The following is a 26,371-nucleotide window of genomic DNA, read 5'->3' as shown; positions in this document are numbered from 1 at the left end:
ACTCCCTTTCTTGATTTACACTGACCCTCTACTCTTGGCTTCTCTTGATTTGAGGGCAGATTTCATGACTACAGACTCTGGGATGGGAGTGCTAACCTTGTTTTATGTGATTTTGGAGGCCCAATTTCCATTATAAGAGTATGCACACACACTCCCCAAAAAAATCTCTGATTAGACCATAAATTACCGTATCTTTTAAATACTCAGGGGTTTTTTTGTAGCAGAAACTCCTTTGCATATCAAACCACAAACCCCTGATGTAGCCAATTGTCCTGGAGCTTACAGTAGGCCCTGTAAGGAGAGCCCTGTAAGCTCTTGGAGGATTGGCTACATCAAGGGGATGTGGCCTAATATGCAAAGGAGTTCCTGCTACAAAAAAAAAGCCCTGTAGGTACTATTGTGGAGGAGTTGGAGTTTACAACTGGCTACCAGAAAGAAACACTTGGCTACCGAGCCCAGCTGCAATTTATGGACACTGGTTTCTTCAATATTGATCCTCTCCATATTTAAATCAAGAGCACTTTACCCTCTTACTGTAAGAACTCCAAACACAAGCCATATATTTCAGGTCAATCACTTAGGAAACTTTATGTCTCTCTCTCTCTCTCTCTCACTCATTTTTTTTTTAAACCAAGCTCATCATTTCAGGGCCCTCAAACGATACACCGCACTTTATGCCATCCTTCAGGAACCTTAAAATGCATCATTAAGAATTCAGGACTCTGGTAGTGAAGCTGCAGCAGGGAAAACACAACACATCATGAACCAAAGCTTTGTTTGCTAGCAGAGACCTTTTCAATACAATGTCCACTTTTTGTACTCTAACAATCCTCACTGCTTTAGCTCATTGTTATTCAGTGCTAATGCACACACACACACGCATGCGTGCATACAAACACAGTGCCAGACTGTAAATATGAAAGGATCCAACAACAAGGGAAAATAATCTGGTGACTGATGAGTTATTGTTTTTTAGCCTACTTCTCAGAAAGTGTGAGTCAGAAAAGAAGTTTGGTGAAAGTTCACAAACACAGCTATTTTATTAAACAATCCACAGCAATGGGATTATTTGGTGATAAGCCATTTACGACCAATTTGTACACAATGTGGCAGAAATACAGGCTGACATCAAAAGAATGCCCAGCAAGGACCCTGAAGTCAAACCTAGCTTATGTTGTATGGTACATGTTTTCAAACATGTATTTGTTACAGTCATGCATTATTTTTTACATGCAAAACGTCTGATTCAGCTCCTTGTCTTACTCTATTTTACTGGTCTTCCTCCTGCGATATCCAAGTAATAAAACTCAGTCAGTGCTGCTTTATCAGATATTTAAGAGCCACCAACACCAAATAAAACAGAACCATAAATACCAAATTGAGTTAAACAACTAGGATCATAGGTTTTAAGATGCTGTTCACATCTAAGCCACATCTGAGACAGGTACGTGATGTACATCTACACTATGATGTAAACTGGAATAGCAACAAAACATTCCATCCACAGCAGTAGTATCTCAAGCCTACTGGTAAGAAATTAGAAGAATTAAAAAACAATCATGGAGTCTCTATTGCGTACAAAAGGAGGGAAATAAATTCTCTTATAAGGATTGTCAGCTCCATGCTGAAAAACAGCTAGAGATCTGGGGGGTGGTCCCTGAGGGGGTGGGGTTTGGGGAGGGGAAGGAGTCCCTAAATGGACATTTTCTCCAGGTGAACTGATATCTGTCACCTGGAGATCAGCTGCAATAGTGAGAAATTTCCAGCCACCACCTGGAGGCTGGCAACCCTATCTCTTATTGATACATCAGTAATGCAAAAATGACATGAAGACGAACTAGGAATAAACTAGGCTTGACTTAGACTCCCTCAGATATTATGTGATTTCAAAATTTACACCCAGACTGTATAATAAATACAATGCCACTAAGTGGTTGCATCAGGAGGAAATGCGGTGGATTTTTAAACTGCGTTCCCTCATGCCACAGGGACTTAATAATGAGTGGGATCCTTCCCTTGTTGTTGGATCCTGTTTAAGGTCACTTTCTACGGCTACTGGGACTAAAATGAATGTGTTCTCTTCTGTTTATCTGAATATGTAAAACATGTAACTTTGCTGTTAATTTACATGGAGGTTATGTACTGTGTAGTATCTCAAGCCTGGAATCAAATACTTTTAAGGAACACTGTTAAACATTCACACCTGTGATTATTTATGTAAGATGAGCACTAGGGCAAAGTGCAAGACTTTTGAAACTGTCACTTGGATGCGTGCAAATAGTTGGAATCTTGCCATGCTCTGAAATATTATTTTTGAAAGGTATGACCCACAGGGGCCATATGATTTAATGGTTTTTATAATGTGTTTATAGCTTTTTTTGACACAGCTTGTCAAAGCTTCAAGTGAAACGAGGGAACATAAAGTACAACCTCGTCACTGTGCTGCTGTGCTGTGGTGCTGTGTTATAAGATCCATTTGGAACTGGAACACTGCTTGGTTTCCTCAAGAGACGTTGGACGGAGGACTCCTTTGGAATTGAAGGACTATTTGATGAATTTTGAAAAGGCATTGTTTTGGATATTTGTATAATATTATAGTCCTTCCTTTGCACTTACTATGGGTGTTCTATACATCAGGATATGTTTATAGTGTGTTTTGTATGAGAGTGCTTGAATATAACGGGCATTTATTATTTAACCCTTGCTTCCTTGGAGGCTGGTCATCACGGAACCCTGGGGTTTTCTCCAATCACCACCTGGAGGCTGGCAACCCTATCTTTTATTGATACACCAGTAATGCAAAAATGACGTTAAGATGAACTAGGAAGTCAGAAAGAAAAGCAGTTTTAAAATTCTGGTTATCATGATGATGGATGATAAGGCAACTTTCCCCATCCCTGGTTCATAAACAATTGACGGAATAGAACTAACTCAAGATATAACATGGGCAAAGCAATCCCACAGCGCCAGCCAGAGGCTAAAGTCATCAGCAAGATTCCACCAGTGCAGAGGAGGGCAAGAGACCATGCGGAACCGGAGATGCGTGAGAATTAGTTGGAATTCCATCTATGGAGATGCCTGTTGACTTCTCTCCCACCTTCCCACCTTCCCCCCCCCACACACACACACACAAACTTGGTCTCCACCACCATATCAGAGCATAGGATTCCACTGGTTCAGCAACCTACCATAGCACCATGCAGAGAATACTTAAGAAACAATATCTAGACAAGCAAACCTTAAGGAATGGGAGAATAATGTCAAAGAAAATAGACCAAAAAGCTGCAAGTGAAAATTTTCATGTTTAAAACAGAGTAACAAGTTCAAGAAAATTATTGAAGGCAGAAAAGCAGAGAGCAGGGCATCAGAAGTTCACATAATGAAAGTAAATGTTATTCGGCAAGCTCAGAAATGCAATACAATTGATTCCAAACCCAGATGGATAAAAATCAATATTCTTAATAAAAAGAATCTGATGTTCAAATAAAAAAAATGCTAGTTATTTATGCTAGTCTGATTCCTGGAATCAAATAAATGACCTGGCTTAGCCTTCTTTCATGTGCAGAAAGTCTTCCAACTTGCACACCTGATCCCCTAAAAAGATATAAATTCTGCAGTACAAAAAAGGCATGCAACCAGAGAGATTTTTTAAAAATTATTTTACAGCATTTACAGTTCAACTTTTCAAGAAGACTAGAGGCACAATTTAAGATTTGGAATTATGCTCCAGGGCAGTATAAATACATGAACATACACACACTATTTAGTACCCCACAAATAAATTTTCATTGTTGTAGCAATAAATTGGTATACATCATAATTCAGGAAACCTACAAAATACGAAGTGGGAAACTTAAATTAAGCCAGTTCTTTCCTAGAGATTTGAAATCACTTTGATTTAACATAATCATTTAAATTGCCTATCCACTCTGCTTCAATTAGATAAAGCCCATGAATATTCAAGAATAACTGGGGGAAGAAGAAACTGATGTAAAGTTATTTCCCTTAAAATAACCACAATAAATTCATAAATATTCACTATATAAAAATGCACATCATTTTATATCCATATCAGACACACACACAAAAACCCTATCTAAAAGATTCAGCAAGTTGCATAATATTACAAGACAGCTAAAAATTTCTAAGCCAAGAATCCAAAACCCCTATCAGGAAAAAGTAATTATAAGATTCAAGCTGACTTTAATTAAGGTTCCAGATTACTGCAATTTCACAAACAACTGACAGAAATTTTAAAATCAACTTTGCTCTACTTGATTTAGGGTCGCCAGCCTCCAGCTGGGGCCTGGAGATCTCCTGCTTTTTACAACTGATCTCCAGCTGGCAGAGATGAGCTCCCCTGGAGAAAATGGCCGCTTTGAAGGATAGACTCTATGGCACTGTACCATGCTGAGACTCCTCCCATCCCCAAACCCCATTCTCTCCCAGTTCCACCCTCAAAATCTCCAGGTATTTCCCAACACATACCTGGCAACCCTAACTTGACTCCTGTCCCAATAAGAATACTGTTTTAGTAGCTGCTTTCAAATAATCTTTATTCACTGGAAAACTTGAGCTGGATATTCCACAAATAGTGGCACCTGGAAGGTTAATTCTGCGAACGGTGCAAGTAATTTGTGAGATCTACCCCTCTACTTCCAATGATCAACACAGAATTCATTACCAAGGCAGAAAATTTTTCAGCCTGTTAGGCTTCAGACTCCTTGCAAAACCCTCCAGAGCACAATCAACAGAAAATATAAAAGGGGCTAAGGATGTAGATATAATTTAATTTAAAAAAAATTATTCACTTCATTTATGCTCCTTCTTTCTCCTCACGAGGACCCCAAGACAGCTTACATAATCCTCCTCTCCTCCATTTTATCCTCACAACAACCCTATGAGATAGGCTAGGATGAATGTGCATGAGACTGACCCAAGGTCACTCAACAAACTTCCATGGTGGTGTGGGGATTCGAACTTGGATCTCCTGGATCCTGGTGTAACCACTACACAACACTGGCTAGCCCAGTGCGTTCATGCATTTGAGCTGACTCAAATTCTGGCTTTACTCGGGAATATTCTTCTTAATGAGAAACGAAACCTGATTTATTAATAGTTCATTCTTGTGAACCGCTTTAAAACAAAACAAAATCAGACTTGGAACCCAAATGCAGAAGGCAACATTAAATAGTATATTTGCTGGGCCTAAGAGACTACTCAGTTGAGACAAGCGAGCAGAGGCAAAGTTGCCTCTTTCTGCCTTGGAAGCAGGACAATATCCATCAGTTAAAATGACCATCTGAGAAACAGTCACTGGGGAAACTCAAACATCTACCAGGAGAAAGATGTTAGCAGTGCAGTAGTAGGCATTGCACATCGCTTTAATCTGGCACACTGCTTTAGCTATTAAAAGAAGGCAAAAATGCTAATCAGATAATTAAGTTTCTAAATGCAGTTCCTTTCCACCTTCCCCACCCACTCCATTTCACCCTAAAAGGGACAGGTAGTAGTAGTAGTAGTGCCGGGCTTACCCTGTTAAAAACTGGCAGCATCATGTAAAGCTTCTCTTCCTGTTCTTTTTGAGTCATGTGCCGAGGAGGATGACACAGTTCCGTGAAAAGTCGCCGCAAGTGCATCAGTCCTAGAGCGTTATCCTGAGGGCTACATTCCTCCTGTCGAGGCCGACCCATAATCCTTTTCACCATATTCATCTTTGCCGGTTTCCGGAAGACTCCTTTTATTCTGCCCAGGTAGAACCAAAAGAAAGATGAAACAACACACACCACTCCAGGTACCATAATTACTATAGATACTTTTAAATGTGAACATAACATTTTAGGGAGAAGGGGGGGGGGGGAAATCAGGATCTGTACTTTAAGCAATGGATACGTCAGAACTAATCTCTCCCTTACGGCACTGCAGGCTGAAGGGACAGCCAGACTTTCAAGCCTGAGGGCCATGGTGAGCTACAGCAAGCATTTGGTGGACTGGGCCAAGGTGAGCCTCATTTTACAAAGCTCTACAGATGATGCAGAGTAGGAGATACTGAAGGTCCCAGGCTGGCAGCTCCACTCCCACCATTCCAACTTCTTCAGGGACCAGATGAAAGGGGTCCGTGAACTGGCAGCAGCCCATAGCCTGTAATTTGAACACCCATGCTGCAAAGTATAGCACCATGATCTATTTTCCTCATTTGAGAAAAGTCCCAGAATGAAAAGTACTGTATCAAAGATTCTGCCAGCCAATTTACACCATCAAGATTCTGAATTACCAAACTCAAAAGTCTCCAAGTGAAATGTGGGCGCAGCCCTGTGTCTGCTCTATCATGGAGTATGCAAATAAACAAACGTCTATTGAAACCAAGACAAACTATTGGCACACCCTGATTAGCATTTATTTAGTATTTATCCTTGTCCAATAACTCTTCAAGGTCCAAACCAAAGATTCTTGACGGTTGTGTTTAAAAACCCAACAAAAAAATTCTTGTTTCACTTTTGAATAGTCCCTCTTCCTCATGTTTTTGGGGAATCAGAATGAAATTATTGGGGGGGGGGGGGAATAGCCTAACACATTATAAACACCTCTGAGGGTCAGCTAATCAACTCTCAAAACCACAGACACAGAAAGATACCTCTTTCATCAGCAAATGGAAAACAGAGAACCACTAGGAACTACTATTGTATTTATGAAGAAGTGGTAATAGCGTGAGTCAGCATGGCGTTGTAGTTAGGTTCTCAGACTAGGCTCTAGAAGACCCTACCATCCCAGAGCTCCATAGATGCTTGCTGGGTAACTTTGGACCAGTTACTCACTCACAGATTTACCCAGCTCACAGAGTTGCTGTGAGGATAAAACAGAGAAGCTGAGAATGCTGTAAGCAACTTCGGGTCCCCATTGTGGAGAAAAGTGAGGTTTAAATTAAGTAAATAAAATATTCGGGGGAGGGGATATAAAAGCAAGCCACAGAAGATTTCTTGAATGTGCAATATCTAGCTAAATACAGAGTTCCAGGTTTGTTTGTTTTTTAAAAAGGATGAGCGTAAGCCTGTCATATGGAAGTTACACAGCTTATTCAATCAAGATAAACGATCTGAGAAAAGAAATGAGTATGCATGCCCACACACACACACACCAAACTTACTGATTAAAAAGCAAGACTGAACAAACACTGGTTTTCTTTACATCTACATAGTCATTTGAAACTTACTTGAAATACTAAGTTTTCACAGATGATTGATTACAGCATCTGATAGCAAAATTCTCTGCCCTAGTTTGCCTTATTCTGAGGGGAAAAGGCTATGCATTTGCCCATGTGTTTTTAGTGAATATACAATTCTGCATATACAATATACAATTCTGTATAATATACAAGTCAGCACTAAAATCCTTTGAATACAAAACTCTGTACCATGAAAGGCTCTTATTCTGAACCATATATACTTATAATTTACTTTGCTTCTGACAGTCATGGAAAAGGAGCTGTCCTGAGCATGGAACTCCCCTCCTCTGGCAACTGGAAGTCCTATTCAGCTCCTCTCTGGCTTCTTGTATGATTTCAAGCCTGAGTTCACATGAGTGCAAGAAAGCCATTTTTCATTTTAAGTTGGGTGAGGGGAACCAGGATTTCTAACCAAGCTGAATTTTGCAAAAGGTATCACACTCCATGCAACATGCAACAAATGTAGCCTTCATTATCACATTCACAAACATGTGGTCTGATTTCTCACATGCTAAGGGGAAGGAGGACAGAAATAAAACATTTCCAAGATACATGAAGAACATGTCACCTTACAATGGCTAATTACAACAGGATGTCATCATGAAACTCAACTGAAGAACGATTATATACAATTCATCATATGGTAAGGGGAGAAATAAAAGATTTCTGTGAAATCACCAGACTATGTATATGTAGAAATCATTGTGAACCTCTCCAGAAAAGAGAAGTTCAGGCATCTCATTTTGCTTAGCATGCTCAGAATCTATGTTACAATTAGGGTCACCAGGTTCAGATTGGGAAATTCCTGGAAGTCTGGGGAAGAACAGGCTTTGGGGGGAGGGAGAGACCTCAAAGAGGTATAATCCCATAGCATTCACCCTCCAAAACAGCCATTTTCTCCACAGGAACTGAGCTCCGTAGCTTGGAGATAAGCTGACGTTCAGGAAGATCCCCAGGCCTCACTTGGAGATCTGGCAATGAAAGCGAGAATCACAGAGAGAGCAGGATTTAAGGAAGGCACTGCCCCCATGAAAATCATCCTGTAACTCAACTCAACACTTCAAACACACTCAGAATGCTCAGAACACAACTTACTAATATTCATTCCTGTACAAACAGTAGAATAATTAATTAACAATCCATGAAATAACCATAAGGTGGAAACACTAAGGACTTTACCTGACACTTTACCTGTTCCACCTTATGGTTGTTTCGTGGAATGTTAATTATTCTACTGTTTGTACAGGAATGAATATTAGTAAGTTGTGTTCTGAGCATTCTGAGTGTGTTTGAAGTTTTGAGTTACACGATGATTTTCACGGGGGCAGTGCCTTCCGTACCTCCCCATCTAGAGATTGGCAACCCTACGAGTACATGAATATTTTGCTTTTTGACATCTCCAGGGCTGGCTGGCTCAGGCTGGCTCCGTGGCTGGCTGGCTCAGGCTGAGTGGGCTGAAGCTGAATCCGGCGAAGACTGAGGTCCTTTGCGTGGGCCGTGGCGGACCGGGAGGGGAGATCACCCTACCGGCTTTTGAAGGTGCGTCACTGATACCAGTGCGCAGGGTGAAGAGCCTGGGGGTGCTACTGGAATCCTCCTTATCAATGGAGGCCCAGATAGCTGCCACTGCTAGATCCGCCTTCTTCCATCTCAGGAGGGCGAGACAGTTGGCTCCCTTCTTGGAACGCAGCGACCTAGCAACTGTGATCCACGCAACGGTCACCTCGAGACTAGACTACTGCAATGCCCTCTACATGAGGCTGCCCTTATGCTGAACACGGAAGCTTCAGGTAGTGCAGAACGCGCGGCCAGGCTGTTGGTGGGACTACCCCGGTGGGAACACGTGCAGCCTGGGCTGCGGGACCTGCACTGGCTGCCGGTTGTGTACCGTGTTCACTATAAGGTGCTGATTATTACCTTTAAAGCCCTATATGGCCGAGGACCTGCCTACCTTAGGGACCGCCTCTCCCCATATGTTCCCCAGAGAGCACTGAGATCTAGCTCTCAAAATCTTTTAACAATCCCTGGGCCAAGAGAGGCTAGACTGAAGACAACCAGGGAGCAAGCCTTTTCAGCAATGGCCCCTCGATGGTGGAATCAACTTCCAGAGACGGTGCGAGCCCTGCGGGACTTGAATCAGTTTCGCAGGGCTTGCAAAACCATTCTCTTTCAGCTTGCTTTTAAGACAGAACCCGGCTAAACTGACCTGTAGCCACCTAGCCATCTTATGTAGGATTGTGAATTATAGCACCTTAACCTAATTTTAATCCATTATAACTGTTTTATCTATTTTAACTAACCTATGTAATTGAATTGTATTTAAATTTGTTTTGCCCAGATTGTATTTTTAAATCATGGTATTCCATGTCTGTGAGCCGCCCTGAGCCCACCTTTGGCGGGGGAGGGCGGGATATAAAAATAAATTTACTTTACTTTACTTACTTTACTTTTTTTTTGTAGCAGAAACTCCTTTGTATATTAAGCTGTACCCAATTCTTCAAGAGCTTACAGGGCCCTTCTTACAGGGCCTACTGTAAGCTCCAGGAGGATTGGCTACATCAGGGGTGTGTGACCTAATATGCAAAGAAATTCCTACTACAAAAAAAGCCCTGGACATCTCCCTATCTGGAACTCATTGTATATATGGGTTTCAAATGTCCTCAAACAAAACACCATCCCCTGGAACACCTATGTGAAACCTTATCCCAAAATAGATCAGAAGAAAGGTTGCCAATACTATAGGAAAGGTCAAACAGTTTTGCCTGACAGTTAATTCAGATATAGTCACTCTAGGTGATACTAAAATAAAGACAGATATATAAAAAGAAACTAAATAAAAGCATAACAGGTAAATGAATATGAAACATTACCATATGATAATTTCAGGGTAAATAATACCAAAGCTTTCAAAACATTTATTAAAAACAAAAACAGTTAGGCAGCAGCTAAGCGATACTCACTGCATTTAGTGTAACAATAGCTATTATAGGACTATACAATGGGTTTGGTTGCTTCCAAAGGGTGTTATTTAAGTAAGCAACCGGGTAATTATCTAAACATTCATCAGGAGATATTTTTTTCCAGCTATTTAAACTGGCATAAAAAAAAAAAAGTCATAGTCATTTCAAACAAGTTATAAATAAATAGAACCAACATAATACATTTCCCTTGGTAAGAAGGGACAGGAGAAAATACTTGTTCCCACCAACGTTCCAGGAATTGCAAAACTGCTTTCTGAACAAAAATTCAAACCCCAGACTACTCAGAATTAGGCACCACCTCGGGCTCTAGATATAAAAGATGATCTTCAAAGAAGGGTATTGATGTTTTCAGGAAGAGAATTAAAGCCTCCATCTTTCCCCTTGTTTAGGCTAGATAGAAGAATTGCAATCTCAAATGATAAGTAACTCCCACAGCTAAATTCAGCAGAAACATAAACTTGCGAACAGATGGCTAGAAACTAACTCAAAACTTTGTTGTAGGTGTGGCTGAAGAAAAAAGGGTTTTTTATGACAGAGTTCCATTAACTGCCATATCATTATTTATTTATTTATTGTAAGACAGTATCATCATAATAATGGTATGAAACACAAGCCATGAAATCTATTTGGGTAAGGCTAAAAGATACTTCACAGTATTCTCACACATCTTTCACAATAGCAGATGCTCATCAGCCCATTACAGTATTTCTCACTGCTAGTTACTATTTTGGTGATTTTAAGTTAAACACCAAATAAATGCAAACCAAACCAAATCAAAATCAAACCAAAAAACCCTGCTCTGTGGGATGTCAAGCTGGCCAGTTTTTAAGGGGAAATTTGCAAAACTGGGCTACCATTTTTTCTTCAGTACCATGAACAGACTTAATAGAATCCAAAAGACCATGGCCTTCATTCTCTTCCTGAAAATGCCAATGAATTTATTTTAAAGTCTTATTTCCTATAGTTAGAGGTACAAGGTAAAGCAGAATAACAGGACAGTTTCTAGAATCACAGAATCACAGAGTTGGAAGGGACCTCCAGGGTCATGTAGTCCAATTCCCTCCACAATGCAGGAAATGCACAAATACCTCCCCGCCCACATACCCCCAGTGACACCTGCTCCATGCACAGACGATGACAAAAAAAAAAGCCCCTCCAAGATCTCTGGCCAAACTGGCCTGGAGAAAAATTGCTGCCTGACTCCAGTATGGTGACTGGCATTTCCCTGGATATGAAAGAAAGGGCAATGAGAACTAAGCACTGATGAAACCCTTCCTGCCCCCCTGATTAGCCTAAGTTCATAGCATTGTTGTCAGATGGCCATCTAGCCTCTGTTTAAAAACCTTGAAAGAAGGAGAGACCACCACCTCCTAAGGAAGTCTGTTCCACTGAGGAACTGCTCTGTCAGGAAGTTCTTCCTAATGTTTAGACAGAAACTCTTTTGATTTAATTTCAACCTACTGGATCTGGTCCAACTTTCTGGGGCCGCAGAAAACTACTCCGCATCATCTTCTATATGACAGCCCTTCAAGTACCAGAAGATGGTGATCATATCACCTCTCAGTCATCTCCTCTCCTGGTTAAACATATCCAGCTCCTTTAGCCCTTCCTCACTATCTCCGTTGCTCTTGCTCTTCCAGCTTGTCTATATCCTTCTTATATTGCGGGGCCCAAAACGGAATACAATACTCTAGGTGAGGTCTAATCAGAGCAGAGTAAAATGATACCATCACTTTGTGTGATCTGGACACTGCTTCTGTCAATACAGCCCAAAATTGCATTTGCCTTTTTAGCTACTGTATCACACTGCTGATTCATATTCAGTGTATGGTCCACTACAACCCCTAGATCCTTTTCACAGATACTACGGCCAAGACAAGTCTCCTACCATCCTATAATTATGCATTGGATTTTTTTTCCTGCCTAAACGCAGAACTTTACATTTATTTGTTTTAGCCCAGTTTTCTAGCCTGTCAAGATTATCCTGTATCCTGACTATCTCTTCTACTGTTTTCTAGATATGCTTGTTTTTTAAAGAATTGAGACCAGTTTCCTGGACCCAGCTGGGGTTCCCAGCAGCCACAGAGGTGCTGTGGGAAATGTCTTTTAATAAATAAAGGAGAGCCCATTTAGGCTCAGAATTCCGCCGTGGGGGAGGAAGGGCTCCTGCCCCCCACTGAGACGTCTTCCTGCACAATAGTGCTAGGCAGAGAATTATTTCCCCATTTTTACTGCCTCATATGCACAGAATAACTCCAAGGCAACTACACGTGTTCACTAAGTGCCATGCAACAATTCTGGAGGGAAAGCATATATCGTTCCCAGTCAAGTGTTACAAGTATACCATCGCATCTCAAAAAATGAATATAGACTTTTGTGCTACTGATCCAGATTATATGATATGCAACACAACTGTGGCCAAGCAGCATTCCATACTCTCAACAAAAATGGTAGCAGAGAGAGTTATAAAACTGGAAGGGGCCCATAAGCGACCCAAACACATTGGAACACATTATCCAGACCACACCCTACACATTGGAACACATTATCCAGACTACAGTGGAACACATTATCCAGACTACAGTGCATAAAGAATAAATACAGCTTAATCAACCAAGTCATGTTACAACAGATGTAACTCAGGGGTAGGGGGTGGGGGTGCAGATTAAGCCTGCAGTTTATGAAAAGAGAAAATGAAAGACCAGGAGCCCCTGCCTTGGAAAGGAAGTTTTCCAAAGTGAAAACAAGACTTGAATATCAAATTCTCTTTTGATATATAAAAATGTTTTTCCTGGCACTTCTACCACCTTGGAAAGGACCTATACAATCAGAGCTTGTAGTGAGATGACTACAGCAGCCGGTGTCTGTCCTGTGTTCCCCAGCTATTTCTCTCACAAAGCAGTTATGTTACTTACAAATAAAGTTCATGCAACACATTCACACCAAATGTAATATCAACTGAACCGTAAGAAGCAGGTTTTTTTAGAACGTATGAGCTCTACAGCTTTTATTAATGAGTTTTAAAGTAGCCATGTCGTGCTGCTTTCTTTTCCATTATTCTAAAGATGGGACTATTACAAGTAGATTCTTACATGCAAAGTAATTCACATATCACTTGCACAGGTGTACTTCTGAAGACTAAAAATGAATCTATGCACTGGAAAACTCTTTAATAATAACCATTCTGCCACATCTAAAACATTTAGCTACTTCACACTGCTAAGAGGAATGAGAGACAAGGTGAACTAGAAATTTCGTTTCTCAAGTTTTATTTTTAGTCGTTTATTTAGCATATGGTTTATTTAAAAGTAGAGTGCTTGGGGGAAAAGTGTTAAGCTTTCCCGTGACCCATTTTTATCTCCTATGCAAAAACACAAGGAGAAAACAAAACTTGGCAATGTGTTAATGCCATTTCTATAGCAATGGAACAAAACAATATCCACGTTCAGTGCAGGTTCAAATGAAGGGGAGCATCTGTGACAGAGATGTTGTAATGCATACTTTTTTATCAGCAAAAAATACAGAACTGACTGCATACACCATGCATACACCATGCCTTCCAAAATACATCACCTAACATTAAACTAGTCTACCTGCCCGGCTAATTAACGCTATGCTTCTTCCGTTATGTCCAATAAAAAGTCAGAATATCTTACACAGTGATTTCGACAAGAACAAATTTTCCACAGTGAACACAATGCAAATTAATTATCATACCTAGTATTTCTCAGTCTCTCTGCAGGCATCTTAAAGTTGTAAGTCTTCTTTCTTTAAAGAAATGAGAGCAGCAGCCTTCTCTTTTCTCGCGGTTATCAGCCACTTCCAACCAACCTTAAACAAACATCGCTCAGGCAAAACTGAGAGCTTTGCACTGGGATCACCCGGAGCTTGCTGTACCAGTGCACAAGCTGGCCTGACGACAGAGGCACAAAGCCGCAGATCTGTCCATCACTGTTGCCAGATTCATTTGTAATACAACTAGAGGGGGAAAGGGAGGAACCCGTTCCGCTTCACACAAAGCTCTCCCCCACCCCTCCTGTGTGTCAACTATCACATGCTGATTCAGTAGTTTCCAGAGGGCAGGCCTGTTGGTCTGCAGTAGAAGACCTAGATTTGAGTCTGGTAGCTCTTTAGACTGCCAAGGATTTGTGGGATATAAGATTTCAAGAGTCAAAACTTCCTTCCTCAGATATCTGACGAAGGGAGCTTTGACTCTCAAAAGCTTGTGTGTGTGTGTTAAAGTGGCCCAGTTTTAGCTCAGTTTTCTAGCCTATCAAGATTATCCTGTCTCTCTCTTCTGCTGTCTTCTGGACATGCTTGTGTTTAAACAATTGGGACCAGTTTCCTGGACCCTGCTGGGGTTCCTCCAGCAGCCACAGAGGTGCTGTGGGAAATGGTTTTTAATAAATAAAGGGGAGCCACTGTAAGACAGGGCTCGTCACTGGCTGCTCACGCTAAAATGAAAGGATTTTCCAATGGTAGATCAAGAGGACTAAGGACCTGGGCTTTCCTTAGTCAATGTGTAGTTTCATTTGAGCTTTCCTTCTTCCCATGAAGTATTAGGGGAGAGAGATAATCGGTTTGGCTCTGCCAGGGTTAGGGATCCCTGATGTATGAAGCTAGCGTTCATGGATCTCACCCACAGACAAAAATTAGCAAATTTCTGCTTCACAAGTAACAAAACTGACATTACTGTAAGCTCCATTTGCTTTGCGCACTGGAAGCAACTGAACAAAGAAAGCATTATGCGTGCACTTACCCAGGCCCACATACATTGCAATCCAACTCTACAAGACAAGGCTAAGGGCAGGACAGGGAGAATTCTCATGCAAGAAGACAGAAACCAAGAATCCAGCAGCCCACTTCCCATCCTTAACCATTTGTAAGGTTCAGCAAGTATCGCACCTGCACTGGAGCAACATGCAACATTCTATACCAACAGAAAATCAAGATTCATCTGTCTATATATACTGGAACAGTCTATATTACAGTCATACATGTCATTATTAAATACTACAGATTTATTAAATGCTATAAATACTTATAGAAATATTGGAATCACTGACCTTTATATCATTCCTTGAAATGCAGGTGTTGAATTCATGAGAATGGGGCCCATTCCCCTTCTAGGATTTTCTTCACGCAAACCTGTCCTCTAGTTAATTACTACAAGAAAAGGAAGGAAGGGCAGAATTAGTAATCACAGTAACTAGGATAAATCAGAAAGGAAACAAGACTTCAGAAATGGGGGGGGGGGGGCGTTGTTTTTGTTTTTGCTGTCAAGTCACATCTGACTGACAATGACGCTGTAGGGTTTTCAAGGCAAGAGAGGTCCAGAGGTGGTTTGTCACAGCCCGCCTCTGCATAGTGACCCTGGTATTCCTTGGTAGCCTCCCAATCCAAATTCTGACCAGGGCTGACCCTACTTGGCTTTTGAGATCTGAGGGGAGGGGTTGTGGCTCAGGGGTAGAGCATCCTCTTGGAATGCAGAAGGTCTCCAACTCAATCCCCAGAACTCTATCCCCGTTTAAAAGATCAAGCAGTAGGTGATGTGAAAGACTTCTGCCTGAAACCCGTTGCCCATCTGTGTAGACAATACTGACTTCAATGGACAAAGGGGAAGAAGAAGAAGAAGAAAGAAGAAGGAAGATTTATACCTCGCCCTTCTCTCTGAATCAAGAGTCTCAGAGCGGCTTACAATCTCCTTTATCTTCAAGGACAACTGCTGCGAGAGCTATGGCTGACCCAAGGCCATTCCAGCAGCTGCAAGTGAAGGAGTGGGGAATCAAACCCAGTTCTCCCAGATAAGAGTCCACGCACTTAACCACTACACCAAACTGGCTCTCTTCAGAACAGTGGTTCCCAACCTTTTTTGGCACCAGGGACCGGTTTCATGGAAGACAATTTTTCCAAGGATGGGGGAGGGAGTGGCACTGGGATTTTTGGACTGGGAACTGGGGGGTTGCACTGGGATTTCTGCCATGTCCCTGCCCCCATCCCTGCCCCCCACGGGGGTCTTTAAATGGGGGGAGACTGGAGCTGCTTCTGCTGCCTCCCCATAAGGCAGCAGAAGCAGCCAATCTGCCTTCCCCTCCTGTTTAAAGACCGCCACCATTCAGCTAACAGTAATATTGTCCACTGTTGTCTAGGTACATGCTATGCAAGTAGCATAAACTACAATAGCCTCAGAGCAAACCTGCTCTGCCAATGGCGACACACCATCCCGCCACTCTCAGCCTCCCAAATCTGTGACATGGGAAGCTGAAAGCACCATGCCTGTGCAGCCCAGCTGCTAACAGGTCACAGACCAGTACCAGTCCACGAAAGCTTCATCTTGCAGAAAGATCAGGCTAGCCTGGGCTCCAAGACAATAGGCTTTATGTTTTTAACTTCTATTCCCTGACTAGCAGAATTTTGATCCTATGAATCACAGTCTCTCTCCACACATATCCATAAAATGGGAATCGGGATGGGATTAAAACAAAAACGAGCAAGCTCTTATAAAACACACTCTCTTCCCCATTCCCAACCCATAGAAGAAATGTGGAAAGCAGAATATAGACAGTAGAGCCCCCCAAAATTATAATGGGGCATGAAAAGGAGAGAACACTGAGAGCAGACACTCACTCTGAAAACAGAGAGACTTTATCGAGCCAGATGCATCAGTAAAAAAACTCCAAGAAATTTGCCTTCCTCCAACTCCATCAAACTTGAAGGCTGGTTTGGTTCAAGTAACGTGCCTCATGAGTTCAATTTTTGCACTTTGTGTCAATTCAATCTGCCTGCTTTGCCATATTTTTCATTCCCATCCCTGACATTCAGCCATTAACGTTTCAAGATTTCAAGCTGTACCGGCTTTCTCCTTCACACACACACAAACACACACGTCAAAAGCAAAACCAGGCTAAAAACAGGAAATCCACTACTGTTACGAGCGACTGAGCAAAGTCAGAAAAATCTTTTAGAAGAATCCCAAAAGCATTGAGTAGTGTGGTTTTTTTTCAAAAAAAAAAATTCTGTCTGCTTCCACATGTCCCCCCACCCCCAGATGGGCAACAGCATCATCTCACATTTAAAGGGAAAGCATCTGCATGACATTGTACTCCTTGTGGGTATGACTCATGGGGCTCTTCTGTTAATCCAGCTCCAGCTCACGGAAGGAACCATGGGATAGCTGCGGGCAGGCGGGTCAAGTGGGTGCTCTGCCTGCAACCAATACAGGGAGCAAGCAAAGCTAAACTGTGCCTTCCCCTTCCTTGTTAATCCTTCGGTGCAGTTTTCCTTTTCTCTTTTGAGTTACAGGGTAGTTTTAGACCAAGGGGGCACATTGTGATGGAGGCAAAGGGGGGAGAGAGCAGAAGGCAGAAACAGAAGCTGTGTATTTTTGCAGCCCAGTGTAGAAACCTGCCCTGATCTAGATAGTCCAAGCTAATCACTTTTTAACACAGGGGTGGCCAAACTGTGGCTCAGGAGCCTCATGGGACTCTTTCACTCACATTGTGTGGCTCTCAAAGCCCCCATTACCCTGTTGGCTGGCTTGGAGAAGGCATTTGTCTCTTTTCAATCCCTTCTCCAAGCCAAGTCAGCCAGTAAAGTTGCTTTCTTTCCACCCATCTATTTTCCTTCCTTTCTTCCTCCCTTCCTTCCCTGATGCTCTCTCTCTATATATATGTGTAATAATATATAATTGCATAATGAATCAGATGGGGGTGTGGTTGGCGTCTCAGGAGCTGGTGGGCGAGAGCGAATACAGCAGCGTTAATGTTTTACGATCTTCTTTAGCATGATGCTTCAAAGAGCCGCAGTAGATCTAGATGATGACGATGGTGTCTACATCCGCTATCGCACTGATGGCAGCCTGTTCAACCTGAGGCGACTAAAGGCTCACTCCAAGACAATGGAAAAACTCATCCGAGAGCTACTGTTTGCTGATGATGATGCACTCGTCTCCCACTCGGTATCAGCTCTGCAGCATATGACGTCCTGCTTTGCAGAGGCTGCCAAGCGATTCGGCCTAGAAGTTAGTCTGATGAAGACAGAAGTTCTCCACCAGCCTGCACCCCAGGAAGATTATCACCCTCCCTGCATCACTGTGGGTGAATCAGTTCTGAAGACAGTCCAGCAGTTCAGCTACCTGGGGTGCATCATCTCCTCAGATGCCAAGATCGACAAGGAGATTGACAACAGGCTGGCAAAGGCAAACCATGCATTTGGCCGACTGCACAAAAGAGTGTGGAGCAACAAGCATCTGAAAAAAGGCACAAAGATCAATGTTTACAAAGCGGTTGTGATGACAACCCTCATCTACGGCTCCGAATTGTGGGTTTTATACCGTCATCACCTGCGACTCCTTGAGCGCTTTCATCAGCACTGCCTTCGCACCATCCTCAACATCCACTGGAGTGACTTTGTGACCAACACTGAAGTCCTCAAGAGGGCGGAGGTTACAAGCATCGAAGCATTGCTGTTGAAGACGCAGCTGCGCTGGGCAGGGCATATTTCTAGGATGGAAAACTACCGCCTTCCCAAGATTGCTCTGTATGGCAAACTTTCCACCGGCCATCGAAATAGAGGGGCACCAAAGAAGAGGTACAAGGACTCCTTGAAGAAATCCCTTGGCACCTGTCGCATCAACCATCACCAGTGGTCTGACCTAGCCTCAGATCGCAAAGCATGGAGGCACACCATCCACCAGGCTGTCTCTTCCTTTGAGAACGCACGCATAGCTGGTCTTGAGGACAAAAGGAGATTGAGGAAGAATCGCACTGCTACAGCACCAACCCCAAATCAGACTTTTCCCTGCAGCCACTGTGGCCGGATCTGCCTGTCCCGCATTGGTCTTGTCAGCCACCAGCGAGCCTGCAGCAGACGTGGACTACTGCACCCTTCTTAAATCTTCGTTCACGAAGTCAAGCCGAGAGAGAGAGAGAGGAGGAATGTTTGTGGTTCTCAAACATCTGAGATTTATTCAGTGTGGCTCTTATGCTAAGCAAGTTTGGCCACCCCTGTTTTATCAGATGATGAAAGCCAAGGAGGGTGGGCCCTGGTTAGTATTTGCATGGGAAAATGGTAGGCCCTAGTTGGTTATTTACATGGGAGACTACCAAGGAGTACCATGGCCACTACACAGACGCAGGCAATGACAAACCATGTCTGAATGTCTCTTGCCTCAAAACCCCAAAGGGGTCACCCTAAATCAGCTGCAACTTGGCAGCAAAAGAAAATCCAGAAGCAGTCCTTAAGATACCTCACAATAATGATAATTCTGCAACTGCCTCACACATAATGTTTTCTGACATGGAGATTAACCTGTATTAAAATACCTTTGCACAAGATCAATTTAAGCAAGATAGTTAAAAAGCAAATAAAGCAGACTTAATATACAAAAATATTTATATAAAAATATAAATTGCTATAAACCAGCAAAGAGTTAACCATGCAGACAACCAAACAGTTTGCCTTAAAAACGCTTTTAGCAATCAGGGTAAATTTATCTAAATCAAGGCTTTAAAATCAGCAATTTTTGTCACCAATTTAAATAATTGATTTACATTTTTAAAAATCCATTTATTATTTAGATATTTCCTAAATAGAGATGCACTCTAATAGTTTGCTATAACCATAAAACATATTGATTTAAAATTGAATGACGCTTTTACACAACCTCATAGGGTACACCATAGTACCTTAAATACTTCGCTACCTATGTCTATTATTCTACGACACATCTCTCATTTCGAGGGTAACACTGTTCATGACCTCAAATTTTGTTGTTGTTCAGTCGCACAGTCAAGTTCGACTCTTTGCAACCCCATGGACAAAGTCACACCAGGCCACATGTCTTCCACCATCCTCCGAAGTCTGCCCAAATTCGTGTTTGTTTCATCAGTAACACTGTCCAGACATCTCATCTTTTGCCGTCCCCTTCTTCTTTTGCCTTCTGTCTTTCCTAGCATCAGGATCTTCTCCAGGGAGTGCTTCCTTCTCATTTGGTGGCCAAAGTATTTGAGCTTCATCTTCAGCATCTGACCTTCCTGTGAGCACTCTGGGTTGATTTCCCTTAGGACTGACTGATTTGATCTCCTTGCAGTCCAAGGGACTCTCAAGATTCTTCTCCAGCACCACAGTTCAAAAGCATCTATTCTTCTGCACTTGGCCTTCCTTATGGTCCAGCTCTCACAGCCATACATTACTACTGGGAATACCATCACTTTGACTATGCGGACTTTTTTCTGATACTCCCGTGCTTTCTCCATAATCCAGCGAATGTTGGCAATTTGATCTCTAGTTCCTCTACCTCTCCGAAACCCAGCTTGAACTTCTGGTAGTTCCCGATCGACATACTGCTGAAGCCTAGCTTGTAGGATCTTTAACATGACCTTGCTGGCATGTGAAATGAGTGCAATGTAAATAGGACCTCATATAGGATGGCCTTAAATAGGATTCTATCTAAAGCCATGACAGGTTTTGTTAACAGTCACTGGCTGGAATCAAAATCTGAAGGTACTTCCTTCTTCCCAATACTCCCTTTCTGCTTTTTCCCTTCTGAAACTTTTTTATAACTTTCCTGCCATATAGAAACTAAATAAATTCATCCACAAGCAGGAGCCAGTAGTAGTTGCTAGCTGGATAGTTTTACTCTAAAATGGAAGATGATGTCCATATTCTTTGAGCAGAATCATAAATATTTGCAATCAGAGTACTGAGTCAATTGCAGAGATCAAGTTGTTCCAAGATATAAAACTGGAATAAGATGTCACCCAGAGAGATCAGTGAATGGCACCTAGGGTGACTTGACCAGAGCTTTTTCTGTAGCAGGAACTCTTTTGCATATTAGGCCACACCCCCTGATGTAGCCAATCCTCTTGGAGCTTCCAATAGACCCTGTACTAAGAACCCTGTAAGCTCTTGAGGACTGGCTACATCCTGGGTGTGTGGCCTAATATGCAAAGGAGTTCCTGCTACAAAAAAGGCCCTGGACTTGACTATCACTGGCCTGCACTATCAAGCCATAATGTAAATGCATGAATTATGCTCAGATTGATCAAAAGGTTTTCCATGCTGTTATTTCTTTACAAAGAAAGATAGCCTTTCATGAATTCACAACAGTCATAAATTCAGACAATTGTAAGATATAGCTCATTGTAAAAAGAAAATTATAGCTGAAACTTTAAAGCTATTTTTATGCATCTCAGCCGTAATAGCAAAGCAGTTCCATGAAAAAAGCCCACAGGAAAAAAGCTCACAGAAAAAACCCACAGTCATAAATACTCACAGGAAAAATGCTCACATGGAAAAAAGCCCACAAAGAAAAAAGCCCATATGGAAAAATATCATTTAAAGCACCATAGATATTTATAATTGTGGATAACCATTCATCTCCATTTATGCGAATGAACAGGTATTACCTATATTTTATGTTGTTATTTTAAGATTAAAATATGTCATAGTCACATGTAACAATTTGTGTTGTGCAAGTGGAGGAGTGGGGAATCAAAGCCAGATCTCCCAGATAAGAGTCCTCACACTTAACCACTATGCCAAACTGGCCCTCTTGATCCTAATCTGGCACCCTAACCACTATCCCACACAGGTTCTAACAGGTCAGGAAAGTGCTTTCTCACAGAGGGGATATTTTTCACTCTCCCTGTCTGTGCTGCCAGCACCTTCCCACCTCCACACAAGTAAACCTTTGCATCCACTGCAAATAGCAGAGGAATATTCTGCCACCCCTAGCAGAACCCTTTGCTACCTCCCCACTGACTCTATTTGCATGTGCTTTGCACATGCAGTGCAATGATGTCACCTGGAAGTGATGTCATCGCAATGGCATGCTTTCACGTGTTCTTTCTCAGCTCAGATCGCTCAGAGCCAAGAGAGAAAGATCAGCCTGCCCCCTGACCAGCCCTTCCTGGCTTTGGAGGGAGCTGGGCAGAAGCTGCCTCATTCTTTCTCGGCTCCAAGTGATTGGAGCCGAGAAAGAACAACACAGAGCATCAGGGTCAGGGGGCACCCATCCCCCACAGTGAAGTGGCATCCTAGGCTGCTGCCTACCTCGCCTACTCCCACACGCCGGCCCTGGGAATATTGCAGAGCTCAACTGTGCCGAGATGGTCAAATCACCCTTGGCAGTGCAACTCCCACTGTCATCCTGAAGTGACTGGCCGATTTTGAGACCTGATGAGTTATGTCTGCCATGAGCAACCACAGCTTCCAATGCATGAAGATGGGGAGGAGTTCTGAGCGTTGCACGGAATGGAATGTTTGCAGGGCTTCTTTTCTAGACAAACCCAGCAGGAACTCATTTGCATTAGGCCACACCCCCTGGTACCAAGCCAGCCAGAACAGCGTTCTTGTGCGTTCCTGCTCAATAAAAACCCTTGATGTTCGGATTCCCTTTGTTTTCATCACTGCCGCTCCCACCATCATCCTGAAGCCAGGGACCAATTTTGAGACACGGAGCTCTATTTTCCGAGGAGCTATGCTGGCCATGGACAAAGTCTTTTATTATTGTCGATAATGGCTCTCAAGTTCTCCTCATGCTGTGCATGGACAGCACTCCAATCCCTAAAACTGCCAATAAAAAATAAGTACCACCATTAACCTCTCTGACAATTTAACAGGCCATAGGAGGTACAAGTTTCTTTGTCTGGCAATGCCATTTCTAATCTCACAGTGTATTACCACATTTATTATGCATCCTTCAGGCATGCGCATATATATATTTGTATGTATGTATACACACCCACACATGCAGCGTATAATACAGACAGCATAATTTACACATTCTGAATAGCATACCCTTATTCCAAGCTTCTTATCGTTTAGCTCTCTACCATAACAGGCAGACACCTACAAGCAATATTGAGAGGCTGACTACTCAGTTTTCAATGAATTTTAAAAACTAGCAGAATATAAAGTGATAAGAACAGAACCACAGTGAGCAGGAAACTGAAAATGGAAAAGTTTCGAGGGCTAAAATTAATTGCAATCTTCTGATTATACTGGTTACTACTACCCATGTTACAAAATGTAACACCTGTAGGGCTTTCACGATACGATGACCTTAAATTGACAACTGTACCTTGCACAGACCCATCTCATCTTTTAAGAAAGCTCATTCCAGCACATAAGGGTAACTTAGGAACCCATACAAAGAGATTAGAGTGTATATTATGCTTTAAAACTTCGTCAAAACTGTTGCAATCTAGTGGAATCTGCTCCAGAGAATTTTTAAAATATCTAGTAAATATTGGCATGTGTATGCATGCACTCTATATTTCACTGCCAAAAATCAATGGTGTAGGATTTGCAAAAAAAGAAATTAAAATCTGCATTTTTCTTTAAAAATTATCTGATGGTTTAAACAGAGCACGATTGTTGCATGTATATTTTGACTTGTATTTAGTAAATAAAATTTCAAAATAGCCTTGTGTTAATTATATGTACAATTAGCATCTAATATTTAAGCAGAAATAGTTGATTTTTTTTAAAAAAAATGTGTCATTTAAACGTTTAAATATTCAAAAGTTTTTGTGAGAATTCTTTTTGTTGGAATGATACTTTTAAAAAAATTATAACATGAACTTCCCTTACGCTTGTTTAAATTTAAGGGGGGAAATGACACACTGAAAAACATTAAGGTGCTGAAAACTATGCTCATAGCACACCCAAAGTACTATGCAAAATATGCCTTTGATGTGGTTCTCCCTACAATTATTTCAGCAGAGTTTAACACTCATCCACAGAGCTCACTGGCAATGTTCCCTCTAAGCTGCAGTGTCTAGTTTGTGAGCAACTGGCATTAAAGCTGTGAGCTACTGGCATTAAAGTTGTGAGCTACTACATAAATTATTGTGCTCTGGAGTCATCCTTCCTGATCTAAGACAAAAATGTGTGAGTGGAGGCTAAAAATCTGTGAGCTAGCTCACGCTAACTCAGCTTAGAGGGAACACTGGCACATCTTATCCCTTGCATTACTTGTAAATACCATAAAAATCTTGCCGGTCTCTTAAAAGTTCTACTGAACTCGAATCCAGCTCTCCTATTGCAGACCAACATGGCTGCCCTCTGATATTATCTTCTTAGTCCCATATGAGACTGATGACTACAATATCCATTTCACCCTATGAAAAGATAATGAAAATTTTAGCTTTAAGAACAGAAGAGAAGCCATGTTGGATCAGGCCAATGGCCCATCCAGTCCAACACTCTGTGCCACACAGTGGGCAAAAAAAAAAAAGTGCCAACAGGAGGTCCACCAGTAGGGCCAGGACACTAGAAGCCCTCTCACTGTGCCCCCCAAGCACCAAGAATACAGAACATCACTGCCCCAGAAAGAGAGTTCCAACAATACACTGTGGCTAATAGTCACTGATGGACCTCTGCTCCACATCGAAGGCATATTTTGCATAGTACTTTGGGTGTGCTACAAGCACAGCTTTTGTTGTTGATTTGTCCTGTAGATCCAGATAAATTCATGATTTTATTTTTAATGGATTATTAAATGTATTTTGCTTTCAAAAAGGTTTCTGGACTCATGGTTATGGGGAGGCAGAACAATGCAGGAAATATTGATAATTTCTGCTGAAAGGCCAACAAGCAAAAGGCAGCTGGTATGGCGCTTTCAGTAATCAAGAACAGGTAGCATCATTAAAATAGTTTGTTTTGCACATCACTGCAAGCTTTATAAAGGTAGGATGTGAAATGTCACAAGTTATGCTCAGAGAGGGGAAAAAACCCAAGAGCCATTTGTCACAAACAAAGTGGTGCTGACTCAACTCAATTTGCCACCCCATGTGATGAGATTGTACGAGAGCAAGTGAGGCCTCCCCTTCCCACATACACAAACACTTGGGCTGCTGCCCAGCTCCACTATGATCTGATTGGGAGCTGGGGGTCAGGGCACAAGAGGCATTGGGGGACACCTGCCCCCTCACACTTCCCACTGTCTCTGGGCAGAGGAGTGGAGTGGGGAGGAAGGGTATCAATAAAACATATACGTACCCTCACACACTTCTGAAGGATAATCACCTGAAAAAATTAATTACAACATTGAAACTACCGAGTTTGTCTAATGTTGTATTGACAAACAGCATCCGCTCATGATTGTTAAATTTTCTGAAACAATAAATAGCTGAAAACAGATTTTTAAAAAAAACACTCTTCATCTCTGTCAAAAATGAATGCTTTTAAGTCAGAGAGTAAACAGTTCTACATGTAAAACTGAAAGTTCTTTTAATGGAGGTTTTTTTGAGGGGTTACTTTAAAAACCATACATGTAGGGGCCAGGAGTGGGGAATCAAACCCATTTCTCCCAGATAAGAGTCCACACACTTAACCATTACACCAAACTGGCTCTCCAGTGTTTGCCAAACCTCCAGGTAATGGCTGGAGATTTCCTGCTATTACAACCAATCTTTAGGTGATAAATATCAGTTCATCTGGAAAAAAATGACTGCTCTGGAAGGTGAACTCTATGGCATTATATGCCGTTTAAGTCCTCTTCTCAAACCCAAACTCTCAAATCTCCAGGTATTTACCAACTGGGAACTGGCAAACCTTTATGAGACACACAAGTGAATATGTAGGTAGCTACAGTATGCTAAACAGCCCTCTGGCTACCTGCAAACCATAGTTTGCCACTGTCTTCAGGGACACACATCACTTCCCACCCACTCTTCCCAGCGTGAAACACAGTTTCCTGCTGCATATGTCAACAAAGCAAAATATGCTGAATGCAACTCAGGATCGTAAACATCCGATGTACAGTTCTATGCGAATAAAATTAAGTAAAACATTAGTACACGTGTGAGAGAGACAAACCACATCTTTTTTGTTCTTAAGTCACTGCACGGAGGTAGCAAGAGGAATAAGAATAAGTAAGAACAACTCATAGACATAATACATCCTTTACATACAACACCCGGAGCTAATTTCCATGGGCAGGCATGGACTCAATGAAGATTATACGGGTATGATTCATTCAACAAAAGGCGAGGGTTAACAAGAAACAAGACCAATGAAAATCTGTGATTCCACAACAATCACATCATCAGAATTAAACATTTCCCTCCAGTGCTTTTTTTTGTAGAAAAAGCTCAGCAAGAAATCTTTTGCATATTAAGCCATACCCCCTGATGCAAAACCAGCCGGAACTGTGTTCCTG

The 26,371-nt window shown here is 42.0% G+C and overlaps 1 protein-coding gene across 4 annotated transcripts in view; it reads right to left on the bottom strand.

Moving 5' to 3' along the window:
• Positions 1-26,371, bottom strand: part of WDFY3 (WD repeat and FYVE domain containing 3) — a 212,536-nt gene that overhangs the window by 164,176 nt on the left and 21,989 nt on the right. For all 4 annotated transcript variants that reach the window (XM_060247100.1, XM_060247102.1, XM_060247101.1 and 1 more), the window contains exons 2-3: positions 15,270-15,369; positions 5,535-5,745 (exon numbers count right to left, since the gene is read on the bottom strand). In XM_060247100.1, coding sequence (XP_060103083.1) covers positions 5,535-5,714 — 180 coding nt within the window. In that variant the 5' untranslated portion in view covers positions 5,715-5,745; positions 15,270-15,369. The remainder of the gene's footprint in view (positions 1-5,534; positions 5,746-15,269; positions 15,370-26,371) is intronic.

This window comes from Heteronotia binoei, chromosome 9, assembly GCF_032191835.1.
Source record: "Heteronotia binoei isolate CCM8104 ecotype False Entrance Well chromosome 9, APGP_CSIRO_Hbin_v1, whole genome shotgun sequence".
Taxonomy (NCBI): domain Eukaryota; kingdom Metazoa; phylum Chordata; class Lepidosauria; order Squamata; family Gekkonidae; genus Heteronotia; species Heteronotia binoei.
The sequence above is the reverse complement of the archived record's forward strand: the minus strand, read 5'-3'. Positions and strand labels throughout refer to the sequence as shown.